Genomic DNA, 23,808 nt, shown 5'->3' with positions numbered 1-23,808 from the left:
TAGTAGTAGTAGTAGTAGTAGTAGTAGTAGTAGTAGTAGTAGTAGTAGTAGTAGTAGTAGTTGTAGTAGTTGTAGTAGTAGTAGTAGTAGTAGTAGTAATAGTAGTAGTAGCGGTAGTGGTAGTGAGACTGGTAGTAGTGGTAGTGGTAGTGGGACTGGTGGTAGTGGTAATAGTAGTTGTAGTAGTAGCAGAATCAGGAGTAGTAATAGTAGCAGTTGCAGCACCACCAACAGTAGCAGTAGTAGTTGTTGTAGTCGAAGTAGTAATAGTAGAAGCTGCAGTAGCTGCATTAGCAGCAGTAGCAGTAGCAGGAGCAGCAGTAGCGGCAGTAGCAGCAGCAGTAGCAGTATTAGTAGTTGTTGTAGTAGTAGTAGCTGCAGTAGAAGCAGTAACAGCAGCATCAGTAGCAGCAGTAGCAGCAGCAGTAGCAGCAGCAGTAGCAGCAGCAGCAGCAGTAGCAGCGGCAGCAGTATCAGCAGTAGTAGGAGATGCAGCTGTAGCAGGAGTAACAGCAGTAGCAGCAGTAGCAGTAGAAGCAGTAGTAGCAGTAGTAGCAGAAGTAGCAGAAGTAGTAGAAGTAGTAGCAGCAGTACTAGTAGTAGCAGTAGCAGTAGTAGTAGTAGTAGTAGTAGTAGTAGTAGTAGTAGTAGTAGTAGTAGTAGTAGTAGTAGTAGTAGTAGTAACAGTAGTAGTTGTAGTAGTGATGGTAGTAGCGGTAGTGGTAGTGAGACTGGTAGTAGTGGTAGTGGTAGTGGGACTGGTAGTAGTGGTAGTAGTATTTGTAGTAGTAGAAGTAGTAGAAGTAATAGTAGCAGTAGCATTGCAGTAGCAGCACCAGCACCACCAGCATTGGCAGTAGAAGTAGTTGTTGTAGTAGTAGTAGCTGCAGCAATAATAATAGCACTACTAGAGTAGTAGTCAAAATTCAGTCATTGGTGCGTGATTGTTGCAAGTATGGTCGTTTGGGTTCACGCTATTTTACACCCACGTGTTAGTGTTCAAGTCACATTAAGATGTTTATTCGGCTGAAATTTCATGCAATAAACACATGTTTTCTTCTGGTTCTTAGCTCAGGATGGAAGCCCATATTTTTGTTATTTTTTGTATTTTGTATATGCTATTATCTATAATAGAGACAAGGAGTTAAACTTCGTTTGCCGTAAAACTATACCATCCATACTGTAAACTAGGGTCGACTTCGATCGCTCACTTTAGTCTGGAAACGGAAGTTGTAATACGCATGTTTGGTAGGGTAAGTGATGGAATGCGCTTTAGTTTGGATGGGTTATTTAAGAATACAGTATACTAACTATTTTGAGTATACTCTCTCAAAACAAGTACATCATACAGTACCAAATTACATGAGAATACCAGAAAATATCGACGATTTTCGTGCACATTATCGAGTAACCAGACATTTATTCGATATATTGCTTGAAATGACAGTGCTGTTTAGTTAAGCTTGGAACTTCATGTACATTTCCTGAATAATTTTACCTCAAGTTCAACTAATTTTCCTGCGCCTGCTATCAAGTAAATCATGTTTTACTGAGAGATTTCTGAGTGTTTCTTTAAAAAATCATGTTAGAAGACTTAATTAATCATTTAATAAATACTTGAGGCTCGCTCTGTAAAAAGAAGTTTTAATGCATGTACATAGTGTTGTCCGAGATTAGGCTGTGTAGTCCGCACAGGCTTATCAGGTGCGATACTTTCTGCCATAACTGGATTTTCGCTCATAGAAAAATACGACAAAAGCGGAAAGTGTCTCCCTGATTAGTGTGGTCTGAACATGCAATCTGGTAAAACAATTTAGGCGCATGCATTAATTAGATTATAGCCGTCTAAATGCTCTTTACTTTTGATTCATGACACAGTTACATGTAATAATTTATGATATGTCCATTTTAAATGGTGCATATTTTATTGTACTGGGTTGAACGATACTTTTAATTTAATAATGTGTCCACTCAACATTCTTGCAGTTATGTTTTGCTGTGTTATATAATTATATAATAATAAATAAAATTTTAACAAATAATTTCTCTTTTCTTCATGTGATTTATTTATATATTTTAAACCAGAAGAACAACAAAATCCATAACATAATGAATGCAAAACATGAACTATGTTTGACAAAATTCAGAATCAAGGTTCCCAATTTTCAAAAAAATTTCAGATCAAATTATTTCCAAGTTCCATCAATTATTTATCTATGAATAAACAACACTTGTATCATCTATATGTAAGGCTATTACAATAAATGGTTGTTAATAGACTGATAAACAATTGAAAAAGTTACATAATCTACAGATTATAGAGCATTGTGCTTTGATTTCATTGTTCATGGAATAAGAACCAATATCATAATTATGATGTGCAGCTCGCACTCAACATTGCCATAGGCAGATAATACCTAAAAGAGATAACAATTCCAGTTCATGTTATTGACTCTTGATGAAAAATCTGGAAAATGCATAGCATGCAATGTTTATGCAGTTATTTGCTACTGCTGCTACTGCTGCTGCTACTACTACTACTACTACTGCTACTACTACTACTACTACTACTGTTGCTACTACTACTACTACTGCTACAACTGCTACTGCAGCTACTCCTGCTACAGCTTCTACTAATGCTACTACTGCTACTGCTGCTACTCCTGCTACTGCTGTTACTGCTGTTACTGCTGCTACTGCTACTTCTGCGGCTACTGCTTCTACTGCTGCTTCTGCTTCTACTGCTGCTACTGCTTCTACTACTACTTCTACTACTACTACTTCTTCTACTTCTACTACTGCTACTACTACTACTACTACTACTGCTGCTACTACTGCTACTACTGCTACTACTGCTATTGCAGCTACTGAAGCTACTGCTGCTACTGCTGCTACTGCTGCTACTGCTGCTACTGCTGCTACTGCTGCTACTGTTGGTACTGCTGGTACTGCTGCTACTGCTGCTACTACTGCTACTACTGCTACTGCTGCTACTCCTGCTACTGCTGTTACTGCTGCTTCTGTGGTTAGTGCTGCTACAGCTGCTACTGCTGCTGCTACTGCTGCTTCTGCTGCTGCTGCTGCTACTGCTGCTGCTGTTGCTACTGCTGCTACTGGTGCTGCTATTACTACTACTACTTCTACTACTACTACTACTTCTACTACTACCACTACTACTACTACTACCACTACTACTTCTACTACCTCTACTACTACTACTGCTACTACTACTACTACTGCTGCTACTTCTGCTACTACTGCTACTACTGCTACTCCTGCTACTGCTGCTACTGCTGTTACTCCTGCTGTGCTGCTACTGCTACTACTACTGCTGCTACTGCTGCTGCTACTGCTGCTGCTGCTGCTACTACTTCTACTACTTCTACTACTACTACTGCTACTACTACTACTACTAATAATAATAATAATAACAATAATAATACTGCTTCTGCTGCTGCTGCTTCTGCCACTACTGCTGCTACTGCTAATGCTGCTGCTTCTACTGCAGCTAATACTACTACTACAACAACAACTACTGCTGCTACTGCTGGTGGTGCTGGTTCTGCTACTACACTGCTACTGCTACTATTACTTCTCCTGATTCTGTTACTACTACAACTACTACTACCACTACCACCAGTCTCACTACCACTACCGCTACTACCAGTCTCACTACCACTACCGCTGCTACTACTACTACTTCTACTACTACTACTAGTACTACTACTACTACAACTACAACAACTACTTCTACTACTACTACTCCTACTACTACTACTTCTACTACTACTACTACTACTACTACTACTACTACTACTACTACTACTACTACTACTACTACTACTACTACTACTACTACTACTGCTACTACTACTACTGCTACTACTACTATTACTACTGCAGCTACTTCTGCTACTACTGCTACTGCTGCTTCTCCTTCTACTGCTGCTACTGCTGTTACTCCTGCTACTGCTGCTACTGCTACTACTGCTGTTACTGCTGCTACTGCTGTTGCTGCTACTGCTGCTGCTGCTGCTGCTACTGATGCTGCTTCTTCTGCTTCTACTGCAGCTGCTACTACTACTACAACAACTACTAATACTGTTACTACTGCTACTGCTGCTACTGCTGCTACTGCTGCTACTGCTACTACTGCTGCAGCTGCTTCTACTGCTGCTACTGCTGCTGCTGTGCTACTACTGCTGCTACTGTTGTTGCTGCTGCTGCTGTTATTGCTGCTTCCAGATGCCGCTATTTTTACTTAAGCTGAAAAAGTTACTATTACACCTTGCTTGCAGATGAAAAAATTACTCCCACACCCGTCGACATACGACACTTGCGCGATATTTGCTCGATATATCGCGCGAGTGTCATATCGTGCGTCGAGAGAATGTCGTGCGTCGAGTGAATGTCGTGTGTCGACCTAGCGATTTGTAGGTCGACAGGCGACATTTTCGCGATATATCATATTGAATGTCGCGCGTCGTATCGTGCGTCGAGAGAATGTCGAGAGAATGTCGAGTGTCGCGCTCGATGGTCGGCACACGACATTCAATCGACATTCAAGCGACATTCTCTCGACGCTCGATACGACGCGCGACAATTCAGTCGACAGTCAAGATTTTCTGCGATATTTTTTTTCTAAAACCCAGCGCGATATGCGACACTCAAATATTGATTGTCGCATGATTGTCGCGCGTCGTATCGAGCGTCGAGAGAATGTCGCTTGAATGTCGTGTGTCGACCTCGAAGGTCGACACGCGACACTCAACTTGGCCCTATCCGGATTCCGTATTAAACCCATTTTTACAGAGCACATTCCATATACGCTCTACTATGATGACTGTGTTCTCAGGAGAGCTAATCCAGTCGGTGTTGTAGAGAATCACAGTGCCTCAAAGCATTTTGCTTCATTTTCTAAAAATGTCATTTTTACAGGGCGTTTACATTTCGATAATTAGTTTGCACTTGCCATTACTATCAATGCCGATTGAAAAGATTAGTATTTACTTCTCAATTTACACTGAATGGTTTTCTTTAAAAGATCAAACTTCCAAACACGAAAATGAGCCACGTGTTCATCTATAACTGTTCAATGCAAACAAATCATTACGCTGATATTATGTCAACAGATTTGTAAAAAGATATATATCAGGAAAAAAAACTTAAATTATTTTACCGTCTTAAGCAATTGTGTCTGTTGACAAAGTCAAATATGTGTAATGCAACACAGCAAAACGATGAAGTTGTTATAAAAAACTTCCTTTTTACAGAAATTACCAAGTCGATACGGTCGTTGTGACATTTGACATCCAAATGGATGTGACACTGCTATGCATTATATGCATCTGAATATGGTTTATTGAGAACGATATGTTTTTTATAATGATGCACTTATTAATTTGTACTTGTTGTGTTTGTGCTATGGTTTAGCAAACATAGTTACTGTGTCCCGTTCGGTAGGTGAATTAAATAGCTAATGAAACAGAATAATGAAAACATAAAGACAACATGGACTGTAAACTTCAAACCCAAACGCGATGGATTTTATGGTAACGTCCTGTCTGCTAATAACTGTTTTCCATGACATGTTTGTTGTATGTGATTTTTTTATGCAATATTGCTTTTCATAAAGGCTTATCGGTGCATGCATGTGCCGTCATATAGTCTAGGTCGATTTCTGGCATTGAAGTTTTGAAGGATAACAATCATCATGTATGATAAGTTCCTTAGGTAATGTCACATTTGAGCCTCGCATTGAGAAAACCGGAATTAAAGGGGCGTCCAACAGATTTCACGTTTTGGTAAATTGACAAAATTAAAAAAAGTTGTTTAAGATTCGCAAATTTTTGTTTTAGTTATGATAATTTTGAGGAAATAGTAATACTGACCATTTACCATGCTCTTTAATATCTTTTATATGCATCTTTTGATGATTTGAAAACATGAAAATTATAAAGCGTCGTGCGACGCGAAACGATTGAATAATTTGGAAAGTTCTGTTGTTGTCGTTTTATTTTGGGATACTACGAGGATTGCTTATATAGGTAAAAATACATCCGCTCTAAGCATGAGCATTGATGATCGAGTGGTCTAGGCGTTAGACTTTTTACTCCAGGACTCCAGGGGTCAGTGTTTCGAGCCCTGTTAAGGGTTACTTTTTCCTTTTTTTAAATTGTATTCTTGTATTTTTTACTGAGATTTTTAGTTCAAATGTTAAAATTTATCAAAATAAAGCATTTAATGACAAGCTTCAATACATGTCAAAATCTGTTGAAGGACCCCTATAATACATGTGCGTAAAGTATCGTCCCAGATTAGCCTGTTCAGTCCGCACAGACTAATAAGGGATGTCCCCTTACGCCTAAACTGGATTTTCACTATGAAGAGATTTCACGTAAACGAAAAATGCAATTAAAGCCTAAAGTTTCGTCTCTGATAAGCCTGTGCGAACTGCCTCACGTTCTGAATGACACACACAACTGAGGACCATATTTTAGTTTTATTTAAAGAATGCATTCATGGATATGACCTTCTTCCTGACTTCCCGACCTAACACGTTGATGTTTGACCTTGGCACACGATAGACATTCTTCATACCTCAAGTATGATTCATATTCTGATATCAATTTGAAGATCTGTGAAAAACATGACACGATAACAGTTTTGAAGTCCCTACCATTGTTTGTGTATAATTAACGTGGTATCTGAATTTCGTTTTTGAAGAACGTTCCTTCGTTCATAATTGCTACATGAAAGCCGATATCAAATAAATCTTTAGTCTTTGGAAAAAGTTTTGATAAGTCAGTGTGCAATAAGTACAAGAACATTACTCCTCGATACAAATTTAGTTATTGTAATTACCAGTATAGGCTTTAGCAATTGAATTGAACTTGTGGTGAACTTGCGTAATGGGCTACTAATATAAAGATTTCGTTTGAGCACTAACATTACATTATCTTCTTTTTGAGTATAATGTAATTTTCATATTAATGTTGGGTGTTGCATTTACATCCATTTTTACTCAATTTTCACCGTCTGCATTGCAATTTAATGTATTTTTTTCTGCTGAAAATATTGATACATACACAAAGAACGTTTTTGATTGAATTATATTCCATGTTGATCGTCACATTTAACGCGCCTAAGGCTTTTATAGACATCTTAGGCAAATGCAGTAGAATGCGTTGTTATGCATCTAGATACTTACTATCGGCTCAAATAAATGACTGGATTAAACTTTCAATGCTTAGAATTAACAGTATAAAGACGTTGACCCTGGATTTAATCATTTTCATGTTAAATAATCTGAAGGTTTTGTCGTGCAATGTAAAGGCAATATGACTCTTTTCTTAAAAAAAATACGGTAGTAACACGAATATTCGTACTGATAAGCTTTCCGGCGTTTAGTTAGGACTGTAACATAGCGGGTTTTCTCAGATACGAGTTTCGTTTAATGTGCAACCTGTACTATCAAATCTTGTCCAAGTTGTATTAAGACTGGTTATGGTCATTGAACTCAGACAAGTTTACAGTCCTTATCTGTCTGGATGTTATGTCCTCCACATCCACATATGAGTCGCTTAATGTTTATGTGTAAAGTGTCGTCACATATTAGCATGTAAAGACCGCACAGGCTAATCTGGGATGACACTTTCCGCATAAACTTGATTTTTCCAATGGAGAGACTTCATTTAGCGAAACAAATACTGTTAAAGCGGAAATCAGACTGCACAGGCTAATCTGGGTCGACACTTAACGCACACCCACTAAGCCCTGTTTTCCCACAACACGGCTTATGTCATGACAAGAAGCTTATGTGCAAGTAGGTTATGCATATAGTTCTTCTTGAATCCTGTGAGCATTTATGATTACAGACGTATAGCTCATATTTCGAAAACTAAAATGACCAAAGCAATTACATTTATATTTACTAGAACACGAAACTTTTATTATTATTATTATTATTATTATTATTTTGATTATTATTATCATCATGTTATTTTCGTCCGTTTCGCTATCGCTTGATACACACAAATAGGAATTCTCGTGTAGTTATAGATTTAAAATAAATTAACATAACGTCACTATTTATTGACACAGAACAGGTTTCACTCTTTCCTGATATATTTCGCCTGGATACGAAACTGGTCAATATTTATATTTATGGGCGATGCATGTTTACGACGAGTAAAAACGATAATAAAATATATCCAACATGAGCATGCATGGTATGTAAGCTACATGAGGGGAGGATAACACAATTAAATATACACTCATTTTATCTGACAGATCTTCGAACTAACACGAATGCGTTCTTTTTGTGTTCTTTTGAAGACATTTTCTTTATTTTCTTTTTCAGGGACTACAATATTTGAACAAAATTGTATATTTCGTTTGTTACCAAAATACTTTCTTTTTCATACACATCACACATGCGTCATATCGTCTAATACTGTCTTTAATATCATCGTTTTATCGTTTGCTATATTAAGGTCAAAATTAAGAGGCCTTGAACAAAGTTGAGTCGCCCGAAAATTGGATTTATGTTTATGCGTAAAGTGTCGTCCCAGATTAGCCTTTGCTAATAAGGAAGGACACATTTCGCCTTAACTAGGTTTTTGCTAAGAAGAGACTTTCTTTAAACGAAAAAAAAAAGAAAAAAAGGAAAGGGTCGTCCCTGATTTGCCTGTTCGGACTGCTTTTATAACGCTTTTATTTCTTTTATTAGTTTAAACAGCTAATACTTCATCAGAAAATGGTTGTCCAGGAATCCATACCACAGGTGTGTTACCGCATCTCGAGTATGGTATTAAAATGTGGTCAGTCAAAGTAATTTGAGTTTATGCTACTTTTTAATTAAATACATTTTCTACATAATGCTGTATTAAGTGCTATTAATTTACCGTGACACAACCCAAAACATTATTGACTATATGTGTAGATATATACACATAAATTGTCAGTGTCCAAGTAGTAGGAGTGGGGTATTCTTAATAACTTTGTTAAAGGGACCTTTGCACAGATTTTGACATGTATTGAAGTTTGTCATTAAATGCTTTATATTGATAAATATAAACATTTGATCTAAAAAGATCCAGTAAAAAACAAGAATAAAATTAAAGAAAAAAAAGTAACCTTCAACTCGGCTCGAACCATTGACCCCTGGAGTAAACGTCTATCGCTTCGACCACTAGGCCTTCCGTGCTCATACACTGAATGCTTTATTATATACTTTATATAAGCAATCCTCGTAGTTTCACAAAATCTAACTAAAACAAAAGAACTCTCTTAATTATTCAATCGCTTCGCGTTGAAATGCTTTATAATTTTCAGGTTTTAAATCGCCAAAAGATGCCTAAAATGGATATTTTAGAGCATGGTAAATGTTCAGTATTACTTTTTTCTCACAAATACCACAAATACCATAACTACAACAAAAATTTAAAAATTGTCAAGTTACCAACATGTGAAAATGCCCCTTTTAACCATTGAGCAATGTTCTTGGAAAATTGGGCTCAATACATGCGCGTAAAGTGTCGTCCAAGATTAGCGCATGCAGTCGACAACTGCCATGTTAATTATATTGGAAAACACTCTGTAAAAAACACATTTAGATTATTTTGTATTGATACTCAGAAAAATCAATAAAAAGTTCCATACCGTAGAGTTTTTTCACCTTATAGTTATGCACTCATGTCAAAAATACATGACAAAAAGAGCATAATGCAATACATAAAATTAATATGCATGATAATTTCATGGCAGAGCAAAACGTTTTCCTTATTTCGACGTCACATCTAAACAAGTTTGAGCCTTGGCTTGTTATTCGAGAGACATTTATAATGCGACCAGTATGATTCATAACTGTTGTTCAATTGAATATCTGTGACATGACATCAGGGTTTGCGATACTTTTCGTTGTTTGTTGATAATTGCGGCGGTATCTAGATTCCGTGTTTGAAGACCGTTCGTTTGTACATAATTGTAACATGAAAACCGATATCAAATAAATCTTTTAGTCTTGAACCAAAGGATTGATACGAACGCGTGCAGTAAGTACGAGCACATTACTCCTGAATACAAAGCTAGTTGGTTAGTTCTTTTAATTATAGGCTGATATGTAATTACTGGAGCCTCGTTACGTCTGCCATGGAGTTTCGTTAAAAGTTTTCCTTTACACACAAGATTCCATAAAAGCGAGACATCAGGTCCCTGATAAGCATGTGCTTACTGCACCGGCTAATCAGGAACAACATTTTACGCACATGCATTAAGCCACGTTTACCCAGAACGAGGCTCAAATATTGACACTTGCGTAAAGAACAGTTTCATGTCGAGTTTTTTAATTGTATTATAACAATTTAATGATAATGGAGAACGTATCATGTATTGCAACATAGCTATCTTATGTGTAAAAAATTATCTCCTGATTATATTTCTGAAGTTTCTTCGTTATTACTGTATTTAATATGTAAACGTGCATAACTAAATAGATTGCAATAAAATTCCAAATACAACTAGCATTTTAGCCGCGCTCTGAGGAAACGGGGCTGAATGTACATTTACATGCGTAAAGTATCGTTTATGATTAGCCTACCGTACAGGCTAATCAGGGACCACACTTTACGCCTAAATGTGCTTTTCGCGAAGAAGAGACCTCCTTTTAACGAATATTTAAAAAAAGCGGAGACAGTCGTCCCTTATTAGCCTGTGTGGACTGCAATGGCTAATCAGGGACAACACTTTACGTACGTTTTGCCAGTACGAGACTTATTAATGTCACACATGAGATGATTCTTTTAAATGTGTACAGAATTCCCCTAACGACGTTTCAGAAGAACGCTCTTTCTTTTACCGTTATTGTGCATCAGAATGAACCAAATGTATTCACGTGTTGGCAGGGTACTTACAGGAAAAGAGAGATAACTCCCACAGCTAAATTCTGCCAATGCATTTTCTCACGAACATAGAATTATTGTTATGGTGCAAACATTATTGTAAACATTTTTCCTAAAAACTATCGATTCAATAATTCGTATGATTTTGACGAATAGTTTTATTCAACTTAACTTTTGTATTTTGTAATTTCTTATTATTTAATCAGATTTGAATTTTACACATTATATAATAACTAGCAAATACCTTTAAAGCTCTTTGCCGTCCCGCGCATAGGCATAGGAGAATCCGCATTATACACTATTTAGTATTGTACTATGGGTAATACCATAGGGTTTGTAGTTACACTTCGTCGCTGAATCAGGTCTCTTGCAATGGTAATCACCCAGGATTGTCACAGCTTTCCAAGGAGATCGTCGAGACGTCTTACTCAGGGAAAACTAGGACCGGAACTGAAGACTTCTTCCCGACAGCCACCGGACTGCATTCTGGGTCAGAACGGGCTAGTCAACCCGGTCTCGACCAAACTCCTCCCCGTTCTAACAAGCCCCCATTCCTAGACCAATTCAGCCTTGCAATCCCTAGCTTAAACTTAAGCGATCCCCAGGCTAAACCTCATATTGTGTAATGCTTAACCAAAATGTAAGGTATTTAAGGCCCAAGGAGATTCTAAAAATTATCCATTCCCTCCCGCTATGAGCTGCCCGTCCCCAAGTTTACACCTTATACTTACACCACCCAGCCCATCTCCCTTCATTCCACATAACCCACCAGAAATCTGGTCAAGACCACACTAAGCCATACATCACTATATTTCCCCCCCAGCTGGTATACAAGCCCACTGGATCCGCATGACCGACTACTTTAATTGTGACAACCAAATGCGGATGGCGCTGCATTCCTAGGCCACTCTCAATCTCGGATCACATCCTCCTCCCACCAGTCCGAGCACCCACTCCATCCACGAAACTAAACATTTGACAGTTGTCCACATTATAGGGACCCCAACAAAATGTACACAAATACCTTACACCACTAAGGTCATTTTGGCTTAACAACACTCACCCACACCCATCCGCACGACAGACCCTAACAGGTTATAGAGTAACCTACCATTTTCAAGAGAGGTCTGGAGAATCTCGTCAAGGGTCGCCTGTCGGATCCGTTCAACGACGGGCAACTTCTCCAACATAGGCTGGAGTGTTATGCCCAGCTCGCTGAACTCGTAAGAAGGCCGAGTCTGTCTCCACCAACAGACGATTCAGAGGGATCCTTCACGCAGCTGCCCTTTGCACCTCGTCAAACTGGGCAATCGATCCCGTAATGCTAAAATAACACCGGGGGAAAGCCGCTGACCACCCAGGCACCTGCTCCAGGTTACCACCAAAGCATTACAGATGCACTCGCTGCGTGGGGCTTGTATTTTTATCGCATCATCTGAAGGGAGAGGGCACTTATCTGTCCCGCCCCCGGAGATTCAGAATCACTGGCCGTCTACGACAAGCCAGCTCCAGCAGCCCCACAAACATCCGCTCTTGCAAGGGCAAGTCCTGCTTAGGTGTGGTCCAGTCCAGACCCATTACCCCAAAGCCTCCTTTCTCAACTCCACTTCCACTAACCTCACTGCTCATTCAACACTGGCTCGAGGTTTCTTCGGATGTCGCCCGACAGCCGACCCGAAACCAGGCGCACGAGGGTATACCTCTGGGTAATTTGCAGGATCGCAAAAAAAACGGCAATTCTCCAACCACCTGCGCCGGAACTTCAGGAGCAGGCCCTACAGCATACCCTACTAGCCTCTCCAGTGAATGAACATGGAGCACTCGACTACTTCGGTCCAAGTAGAAGTTGCTATCAAATGCAGATGACACTACATTTCTAGAGCATCCCACTCTCGGACCAAATCAAATCTTGTCAAAGTTGTATTGAGACTGGTTATGGTCATTGAACTCAGACAAGTTTACAGTCCTTATCTGTCTAGATGTTATGTCCTCAACATCCCCATAATTATGAGCCGCGTTCTGGAAAAAACGAGCTTAATGTTTATGTGTAAAGTGTCATCACATATTAGCATGTAAAGACCGCACTGGCTAATCTGGGATGGCACTTTCCGCATAAACTTGATTTTTCCAATGGAGAGACTTCATTTAGCGAAACAAATACTGTTTAAGCGGAAATCAGACTGCACAGGCTAATCTGGGTCGACACTTTACGCACACCCACTAAGCCCTGTTTTCCCACAACACGGCTTATGTCATGGCAAGAAGCTTATGTGCAAGTAGGTAATGCATATAGTTCTTCTTGAATCATGTGAGCATTTATGATTACAGACGTATAGCTCATATTTCGATGACTAAAATGATCAAAGCAATTACATTAATATTTACTAATTACTAGAACACGAAACTTTGATTATTATTATTATTATTATTTTGATTATTATTATCATCATGGTATTTTCGTCCGTTTCGCTATCGCTCGATACACACAAATAGGAATTCTCGTGTAGTTACAAATTTAAAATTAATGAACATAACGTCAATATTTATTGACACAGAACAGGTTTCAATCTGTCCTGATATATTTCGCCTGGATACGAAACTGGTCAATATTTATATTTATGGGCGATGCATGTTTACGACGAGTAAAAACGATAATACAATATATCCAACATGAGCATGCATGGTATGTTAGCTACATGAGGGGAGGATAACACAATTAAATATACACTCATTTTATCTGACAGATCTTCGAACTACCACAAATGCGTTCTTTTTGTGTTCGTTTGAAGACATTTTCTTTATTTTCTTTTTCAGGGACTACAATATTTGAACAAAATTGTATATTTCGTTTGTTACCAAAATACTTTCTTTTTCATACACATCACACATGCGTCATATCGTCTAATACTGTCTTTAATATAATCGTTTTATCGTTTACTATATTAAGGTCAAAATTAAGAGGCCTTGAACAAAGTTGAGTCGCCCGAAAATTGGATTTATGTTTATGCGTAAAGTGTCGTCCCAAATTAGCCTTTGCTAATTAGGAAGGACACTTTCCGCCTTAACTAGGTTTTTGCTAAGAAGAGACTTTCTTTAAACGAAAAAAAAAAGAAAAAAAGGAAAGGGTCGTCCCTGATTAGCCTGTTCGGACTGCTTTTATAACGCTTTTATTTCTTTTATTAGTTTAAACAGCTAGTACTTCATCAGAAAATGGGTGTCCAGAAATCCATACCACAGGTGTGTTACCAAATCTCGAGTATTGTATTAACATGTGGTCAGTCAAAGTAATTTGAGTTAATGCTACTTTTTAATTAAATACATTTTCTACATAATGCCGTATTAAGTGCTATTAATTTACCGTGACACAATCCAAAACATTATTGACTACATGTGTATATATACACATACATTGTCAGTGTCCAAGTAGTAGGAGTGGGGTATTCTTAATAACTTTGTTAAAGGGACCTTTGCACAGATTTTGACATGTATTGAAGTTTGTCATTAAATGCTTTATATTGATAAATATAAACATTTGATATAAAAAGATCCAGTAAAAAAAACAAGAATAAAATTAAAGAAAGAAAAAAAAGTAACCTTCAACTCGGCTCGAACCATTGGCCCCTGAAGTAAACGTCTATCGCTTCGACCACTAGGCCTTCCGTGCTCATGCACTGAATGCTGTATTATATACTTTATATAAGCAATCCTCGTAGTATAACAAAATCTAACTAAAACAAAATAACTCTCTCAATTATTCAATCGCTTCGCGTTGAAATGCTTTATAATTTTCAGGTTTTAAATCGCCAAAAGATGCCTAAAATGGATATTTTAGAGCATGGTAAATGTTCAGTATTACTTTTTTCTCACAAATACCACAAATACCATAACTACAACAAACATTTGCAAATTTGAAACTTAAAAAAAAAATTGTCAAGTGATCAAAATGTAAAAATGCCCCTTTAAACCATTAAGCAATGTTCTTGGAAAATTTGGCTCAAATGCATGCGCGTAAAGTGTCGTCCAAGATTAGCATATGCAGTCGACAAATGCCATGTTAATAATAATTGAAACCACTCTGTAAAAAACACATTTAGATTATTTTGTATTGATACTCAGAAAAATCAATAAGAAGTTCCATAACGTAGAGTTTTTTCACCTTATAATTATGCACTCATGTCAAAAATACATGACAAAAAGAGCATAATGCAATACGTAAAATTAATATGCATGATAATTTCATGGCAGAGCAAAACTTTTCCTTATTTCGACGTCACATCTAAACAAGTTTGAGCCTTGGCTTGTTATTCGAGAGACATTTATAATGCGACCAGTATGATTCATAACTGTTGTTCAATTGAATATCTGTGACATGACATCATGGTTTGCGATACTTTTCGTTGTTTGTTGATAATTGCGGCGGTATCTTGATTCCGTGTTTGAAGACCGTTCGTTTGTACATAATTGTAACATGAAAACCGATATCAAATAAATCTTTTAGTCTTGAACCAAAGGATTGAAAAGAACGCGTGCAGTAAGTACGAGCACATTACTCCTGAATACAAAGCTAGTTGGTTAGTTCTTTTAATTATAGGCTGATATGTAATAACTGGAGCCTCGTTACGTCTGCCATGGAGTTTCGTTAAGAGTTTTCCTTTACACACAAGATTCCATAAAAGCGAGACTTCAGGTCCCTGATAAGCATGTGCTTACTGCACCGGCTAATCAGAAACAACATTGTACGCACATGCATTAAGCCACGTTTACCCAGAACGAGGCTCAAATATTGACACTTGCGTAAAGAACAGTTTCATGTCGAGTTTTTTTTTATTGTATTATAACAATTTAATTATAATGGAGAACGTATCATGTATTGCAACATAGCTATCTTATGTGTAAAAAATTCTCTCCTGATAATATTTCTGAAGTTTCTTCGTTATTACTGTATTCAATATGTAAATGTGCATAACTAAATAGATTGCAATAAAATTCCAAATACAACTAGAATTTTAGCCGCGCTCTGAGGAAACGGGGCTGAATGTACATTTACATGCGTAAAGTATCGTTTATGATTAGCCTACCGAACAGGCTAATCAGGGACCACACTTTACGCCTAAATGTGCTTTTCGCGAAGAAGAGACCTCCTCTTAACGAATATTTAATAAAAGCGGAGACAGTCGTCCCTTATTAGCCTGTGTGGACTGCAATGGCTAATCAGGGACAACACTTTACGTACGTTTTGCCAGTACGAGACTTATTAATGTCACACATGAGATGATTCTTTTAAATGTGTACAGAATTCCCCTAACGACGTTTCAGAAGAACGCGTTTTCTTTTACCGTTATTGTGCATTAGAATGAACCAAATGTATTCACGTGTTGGCAGGGTACTTACAGGAAAAGAGAGATAACTCCCACAGCTAAATTCTGCCAATGCATTTTCTCACGAACATAGAATTATTGTTATGGTGCAAACATTATTGTAAACATTTTTCCTAAAAACTATCGATTCAATAATTCGTATGATTTTGACGAATAGTTTTATTCAACTTAACTTTTGTATTTTGTAATTTCTTATTATTTAATCAGATTTGAATTTTACACATTATATAATAACTAGCAAATACCTTTAAAGCTCTTTGCCGTCCCGCGCATAGGCATAGGAGAATCCGCATTATACACTATTTAGTATTGTACTATGGGTAATACCATAGGGTTTGTAGTTACACTTCGTCGCTGAATCAGGTCACTTGCAATGGTAATCACCCAGGATTGTCACAGCTTTCCAAGGAGATCGTCGAGACGTCTTACTCAGGGAAAACTAGGACCGGAACTGAAGACTTCTTCCCGACAGCCACCGGACTGCATTCTGGGTCAGAACGGGCTAGTCAACCCGGTCTCGACCAAACTCCTCCCCGTTCTAACAAGCCCCCATTCCTAGACCAATTCAGCCTTGCAATCCCTAGCTTAAACTTAAGCGATCCCCAGGCTAAACCTCATATTGTGTAATGCTTAACCAAAATGTAAGGTATTTAAGGCCCAAGGAGATTCTAAAAATTATCCATTCCCTCCCGCTATGAGCTGCCCGTCCCAAAGTTTACACCTTATACTTACACCACCCAGCCCATCTCCCTTCATTCCACATAACCCACCAGAAATCTGGTCAAGACCACACTAAGCCATACATCACTATATTTCCCCCCAGCTGGTATACAAGCCCACTGGATCCGCATGACCGACTACTTTAATTGTGACAACCAAATGCGGATGGCGCTGCCTTCCTAGGCCACTCTCAATCTCGGATCACATCCTCCTCCCACCAGTCCGAGCACCCACTCCATCCACGAAACTAAACATTTGACAGTTGTCCACATTATAGGGACCCCAACAAAATGTACACCCTTACCTTACACCACTAAGGTCATGTTGGCTTAACAACACTCACCCACACCCATCCGCACGACAGACCCTAACATGTTATAGAGTAACCTACCATTTTCAAGAGAGGTCTGGAGAATCTCGTCAAGGGTCGCCTGTCGGATCCGTTCAACGACGGGCAACTTCTCCAACATAGGCTGGAGTGTTATGCCCAGCTCGCTGAACTCGTAAGAAGGCCGAGTCTGTCTCCACCAACAGACGATTCAGAGGGATCCTTCACGCAGCTGCCCTTTGCACCTCGTCAAACTGGGCAATCGATCCCGTAATGCTAAAATAACACCGGGGGAAAGCCGCTGACCACCCAGGCACCTGCTCCAGGTTACCACCAAAGCATTACAGATGCACTCGCTGCGTGGGGCTTGTATTTTTATCGCATCATCTGAAGGGAGAGGGCACTTATCTGTCCCGCCCCCGGAGATTCAGAATCACTGGCCGTCTAAGACAAGCCAGCTCCAGCAGCCCCACAAACATCCGCTCTTGCAAGGGCCAGTTCTGCTTAGGTGTGGTCCAGTCCAGACCCATTACCCCAAAGCCTACTTTCTCAACTCCACTTCCACTAACCTCACTGCTCATTCAACACTGGCTCGAGGTTTCTTCGGATGTCGCCCGACAGCCGACCCGAAACCAGGCGCACGAGGGTATACCTCTGGGTAATTTGCAGGTTCGCAAAAAAAACGGCAATTCTCCAACCACCTGCGCCGGAACTTCAGGAGCAGGCCCTACAGCATACCCTACTAGCCTCTCCAGTGAATGAACATGGAGCACTCGACTACTTCGGTCCAAGTAGAAGTTGCTATCAAATGCAGATGACACTACATTTCTAGAGCATCCCACTCTCGGACCAACTCCTCCTCCAACACATCCTCCTCATCCTCCGACTGGACCTTCCCAGAATCTGGGACTATGGCCCTCACTCTGAGCCTCAGCTCAGACTCCACCCTCGACTCAGGTGAACACGTCCTAAATCTTTCACGGGAACTACTCCCCGCCAGCTGAACCCCTGGTTTTCATCTCCAAGGCACAGCATGGCGGCTAACACTCTCCAATGAAATAGGAGAGCGCGCGAGTTTACCCGCAAAATGTGAAACTCGGCTGGAATATTCCAGAGGAACCTCCGACATATCCTCTCAATCTTCTCCCTGTCCCGTTCGTACAGGCAGGATTCGACTGGAATGGCTAGTAGCACCCGATGGAGGTAAATCATAGCCTCATCAATTGATTTGAAACCCAGGTTCTTGATGTTAAACATAACCCCCAACAATCGGTCACCATCCAGATTCGGCTTATCTCAGGCCCGACTTTGGAAGACAGTCTCCATATGCTGGCGTTGGAATACTACCCGCTCATGACAAACGGTCTATCCCCAACCAACTTTGCCCTCTCTCTGGCTCTAGACCTCCCTACGTCTTGGCCTATCTCTTCACTTGGGCCTACTCTTATGTTAGAACCGGCCCAAACTTGAGCGCCCCTCCACTACAATACCTCTCCCCAGTCTCCTCTACAACTGAAGACGGACCAGGGCCTCCTCCACCCGGAATATCCATCTCCATCTCTGAGAGACTGAGTCTCGCGTCCTCTCCGGTTGGAGCCAACTCTCACGTCATCATCACCTCCTTGCCTTCCGCGCTGTCCAACATTCCACCGGAGTCCTCATCCTCGGAGGAGAGCCGAACATCACCCTCCGCCTGCTCTTGTTAAACCTCGACCGGAGCTTCGGCCTCCACCTCTGAATCAGAGATGACGATGGCCTCTTAAGCCGAGTTGTCCTCCACTTTGATCTCTACCTTGACCGAAAAGAGCGGAAACTCCTCCATGCCTGGTACCAGAGCCGGCACTTTGGCTGCCCCGGGCACCACAAGCCCCCGCCTCGACCTAGCAGAGAGTGACCCTCCAGGAGTTCTCTTCTTCTTTGGCGCACTCAAAACCCTCGCGATGAACTCTTCACTGAAGATTTGAGGACCTTTCTTCCTCACCGCCGCCACAAAGCTATGCCTACCCTTCCTACGTGCAAGCCTAACCTGGTCCTCTACCGCAGCCTGGACGCGACTATGATCTAATGGCCGCATTGTCCCTAGCTCTACCACCAAATCTTTAACAGACACCCACATTCTTCGCGTTGGCCTCTTCTACCTCTGTAAAGATATCCCGGCCATCAACGCGATAACCCACACCAGCCATCCTGCGAAAGAGCAAAACCAAGTCACTTTCCTCACTCTGCTTGTGCGCCAATTACTACTTCTTGTTAGCCCGACATGCATTTTGGGCATTTATATAAATTAATTTACTCACCTTCCTCGGTCAACCCGACGCATCTCCCATGAAACCATTCCTCACACCAGCCACACGCAATCATGAATGATCCGTCATCCACCCCCTTACAGACGCAATATATAGGAAGACTTGACTCCTCAGATCCGTTTCTGCAACTTTCTTGCTCCTTACTAATCCGTGTCGGAAAATCTTTCATTCTACATTTCTTCATCCGGTCATGGTTCACGTTAAGTTTCTTCCCTTTCAGCCGTACCTGATACAGGAAAGCAGGTAGCAATTTTTTTTCTTTCCCTTTTTTCCGGTCACATTTAAAATGTAAACCACTTCCCCATCCATATGCTACCTGATTTAACCGCACATCATGCTCTCTCTTCATGTGGGCCTGAACTGTGTCCAGGCACTTCGAGCTGTTAAATGGGCTGAGACCTCTCCTACTCCCGCACATAATCAGTTACAGGCAACACTTGCGAAGGAGAGCTTGGGTACACTACCTCTGCGGAGATATACAACTCCCGACCGAGAATCATGCAATTGGTAGAGAACCCTGTACACTGACGACCGCATAGCTGCTGCGATCTGCGGGAGCTCAATATCCCAGGTGTTCTGCCTAGTTTCGACATAGCACCGAACAGCATCCATAAGTGTGCGGTTGTACCTTTTCACTTGACCATTTAGTACTCAGACGATATGCAGTAGTACGAGTCTTATGGATATGCAACAGTTTACACACCTCGGAAAACAGCTCAATGTAAAGATTCGACCCCCGATCAGTCATTAATTCCATGGGATTACACAGCCGGCAAAACACCTGATTAACCATGGTATTTAATGTCACTTCGGCTGTCTGGACGGGTTATACATTGGAGTGGAATACATTACACCCACTTCGTAAACTGATCCACAACCATCATAACGCATCGATTTCTCCTCGGTGTCACCAGCAGAGGTCATAAAAAGTCTATATGGACATTCTCAATGGGTACAATTGAGTAAAATAATACCATCTCTCCCCTAGGCTTGCGTACTGGCTTCTTGCTTACAGCAAACCGACTACACTCTGACACATATCTTACAATGTTACGAGACATTCTGTGCAAGAAATACCTCTCCTGTACGAGCTTTATCGTCCTCGACTCGCCATGATGCCCTGCCATCGGTATGTCATGATTTAAAGCCATGAACTCCTGTTTCATTCCACTGGGAATCAACAACTGAAGACCGCCGTCCCTGGGGTTTGACCTCTAGAGCAGGTCATTGGCCAATTTGAAACATTGTCGGTTTAACCGGTAGAAGTTCGAGACAACGTTGGCAGTAAAAAGTTCACCATCAGGCGGCTCGGTACCGTGGAATAACCAAATCCACCTCCTGTGCCTGCAATTCCAAACTCTTCTTTCCCTACGACCTTGGGCGTGTTCTAAAAGGCTGCGGACCCGCTCAGGGTCACTTCTTGAACCCTTGGTTCACTTTTTGTGCCAGTGGGCCGACATTATTTACATCCTCTATGAACCTACTCCACCTTTCCTCTGCCCGCTTACACTTTGAACACCCCCCACAAGGTAGATCCACTAAACGCATTACATGCTCATAATGATTATCTACATCAACACCCAGTCGCGACAGAGCTTATTGCCTTGGCCTGTGTACAATTTGCATGTCGTACTGACTCAGTTTCTTAATTCACTTGGGTATTTGTCCTTGTGGATCCTTAAAATTTAGAAGCCACGTTAGACTACAATGGTCAGTGCGTACCAGAAATCGCCGACCCAGGAGGTAATGGCGGAACTGCCGTCGTGTGAATCGGATCACGGCCAAAGGTTCCTTAGGAGTGGTACAATACCTCACTTGTTCTTTTGTGATGGCAAATGACCCGTAACATATAACCATTGGGTTGCCTTCCTCAATTTGAGTCAACACTCCATCAATAGCCTTGTCAGACGCATCGGTGTTCAGCACAAACGGATCGGTTCGATTCGGCATTCCTAACGCTGGGGCCTCTACCAATGCCTTCTTGAGATTCAGGAAAGCCGCTTGCTGATCTTCACCCCACCCGAATTCCGTCACTATCTCATACAACGGTCTAGACCTTCCTGAGTAGTTCTCAATGGACATCCTATGAAAATTCACTAACCCCAGGAACCTTTCTAGATCCTTGCAACTCAGAGGAACAGGCTAATCAATCACCGACACCTCGTGTCATTAGGTGACAATCCAAATCCATCTGGACCCACGATACTCTCCAAAAACTCCACTTCGTGTCGGAACAATTCGCATTATTTCGACTTTAGCTTTAGTTAATATTGCCTAAACCGAAGGAAGACATCTCTAAGAGTTTTCATGTGCTCGGCAAATGTTTTGTTCATTGCCAGGATGTCATCCAAAAATGCGAGAACACTGTTTGTCGTCAAACCCTGCAACACCAAGTTAACCACCCTGGCACATGTTTCGGAAAGGCATTTCACAACCCGAAAGCCATTCGAACGAATTCAAAGAGCCCGTATATGGTAGTGAACGCTGTTTTTTTTCGTATCGGACTCCTAAATCGTAATATGCCAATACGCCGTTTTGGCGTCGAGCATAGAAAACCACTCCTGCCCCGCAAGTATATCTATACGATCTTCAATCAGGGGCAGTGGGTACACATCCTTAACAGTCACAGCCTTCAAATCCCTATAGTCCACTCATCATCTCACAGACCCATCTCGTTCACGTACCAATACCGGTGCCGAGCAACACTCTGAACTAGAGGGATTAATGACACCGGCATCCAACATTTTCTTTTTAACCTCCTCGTGCACGAACGCTACTGGAGTTCTCCGCATTTTTTGCCTAACCGGTTTTGCAAATCTGGTATCAATGCAGTGTTCAACGGCCGTGAACTTTCCCAAATCAAACTCACTCCTTACAAACACATCTTGAACTCATTCTGCAAAGAACTAAGCTCCAGTTTTTCCCCTATGGTCAGGTTTACTCTTGACCTAACCATGAGGTCATGAAGATGCTCTGGCAATTCTGCCTCAGTACCTTTCTCCAGCCCCTCCACAATCCGATGAGGAGAAAACTCCTGTGGCACCAGTTTTACAAGCCTAGCCTCTGCCTACAACTCGGTTCAGCATAGCGAGCCTCAACTCTCCCTCACCTGCATGTACCGACAAAGGCACTATGAGGTTCACTCCTTCCCCCTCAACAACAAAGGTATGAACCTTAGTCTCATCAGAACAGGGTTCCAATGCTACAGAGTTCGGTGGAACTGACATAGACTTCACAACCTTTATATTAGTCACTTTAAGGCTATCACTCGCCACTTCCTCGCTTATTGACACTACTGTGTCCCTGATGCTTATCGTGGACAATGGAATCTTTATTCCATGCTTCCTAATGAAGTCCAGTCCCAACAGCATGCTTTCTTCTTTTGGCGCAACATACACTTTCTCAGTGAATGTCTGGCCCCAAATCTAAACCTTAACGGGGCCAATAAATGCGCATTTCATAAACAAATCCCTACCAGCGGTCATAACTGACACCTGTTCTAATACCGGTATATCACCTGGTATTTTTGCGAACACCCTATCAGACACCAAAGTCATCTCCACCGCTGTGTAAATAACAAGCTGTAGCACAAGGCCATACCCAAGGTCACGTTAATACGAAACATTTAATCAGACTTTACCTGGCATATAACTACGGATTGGCCCTTTTCCATTGAGGTCATGTTAGGGCCACTTACATTGACCCCCTGCCGTTAAAATACGCAAACTTTACCTTTTCGCCTTTCTTTGAGCTTAGGGTATTCCCCTGCTCATCGCGTGTGACACTACGCAACTTCGGACATTCCCGCATAAAATGTCCGACCTCGTTGCAATTGAAGCATTGCCGGCTCATGGCAGATGTTGGTCTCCTTGCCAGTAGCTTGTCCAACTTCCCCATAACCGCATCCATCTTCTCCTCCTCCAACCTCCCAACTCGTTTTTCCAGAGCATCATCCCTACCGTTGATCTTGCTCTGTTCTCCAACGATCAATTAAGCCAATTGCACCTCCTCTGCACACGCCACCTTTTTCACCGCCTTTGGCCGTCCATACATAAGGCCATGCGTATGGATTGCCCACTTCATTGTGTCTATAGCCTGCCCTATAGTTTGGTTAATCACCTGTTCTCCCGCCTCTCGGACCCCATACAAATCCGAAATATGGCCTGTTGGGTCAT

The 23,808-nt window shown here is 41.0% G+C and overlaps 1 protein-coding gene across 1 annotated transcript in view; it reads left to right on the top strand.

The window, feature by feature from the left end:
• LOC127872179 (uncharacterized) overlaps positions 1-22,678 on the top strand; it is a gene marked incomplete at both ends in the record, with an annotated part of 43,740 nt that extends 21,062 nt beyond the window's left edge. Inside the window, 9 exons of the mRNA XM_052415511.1 lie at positions 11,264-11,506; positions 12,023-12,219; positions 12,375-12,607; positions 16,668-16,885; positions 17,401-17,597; positions 17,753-17,996; positions 18,160-18,284; positions 18,730-19,028; positions 22,593-22,678. Coding sequence (XP_052271471.1) covers positions 11,264-11,506; positions 12,023-12,219; positions 12,375-12,607; positions 16,668-16,885; positions 17,401-17,597; positions 17,753-17,996; positions 18,160-18,284; positions 18,730-19,028; positions 22,593-22,678 — 1,842 coding nt within the window. The remainder of the gene's footprint in view (positions 1-11,263; positions 11,507-12,022; positions 12,220-12,374; positions 12,608-16,667; positions 16,886-17,400; positions 17,598-17,752; positions 17,997-18,159; positions 18,285-18,729; positions 19,029-22,592) is intronic.
• Positions 22,679-23,808: the final 1,130 nt, after the last annotated feature.

Source organism: Dreissena polymorpha, chromosome 3, assembly GCF_020536995.1.
Source record: "Dreissena polymorpha isolate Duluth1 chromosome 3, UMN_Dpol_1.0, whole genome shotgun sequence".
NCBI lineage: Eukaryota > Metazoa > Mollusca > Bivalvia > Myida > Dreissenidae > Dreissena > Dreissena polymorpha.
This window is presented reverse-complemented; position numbering and strand designations above follow the sequence as displayed.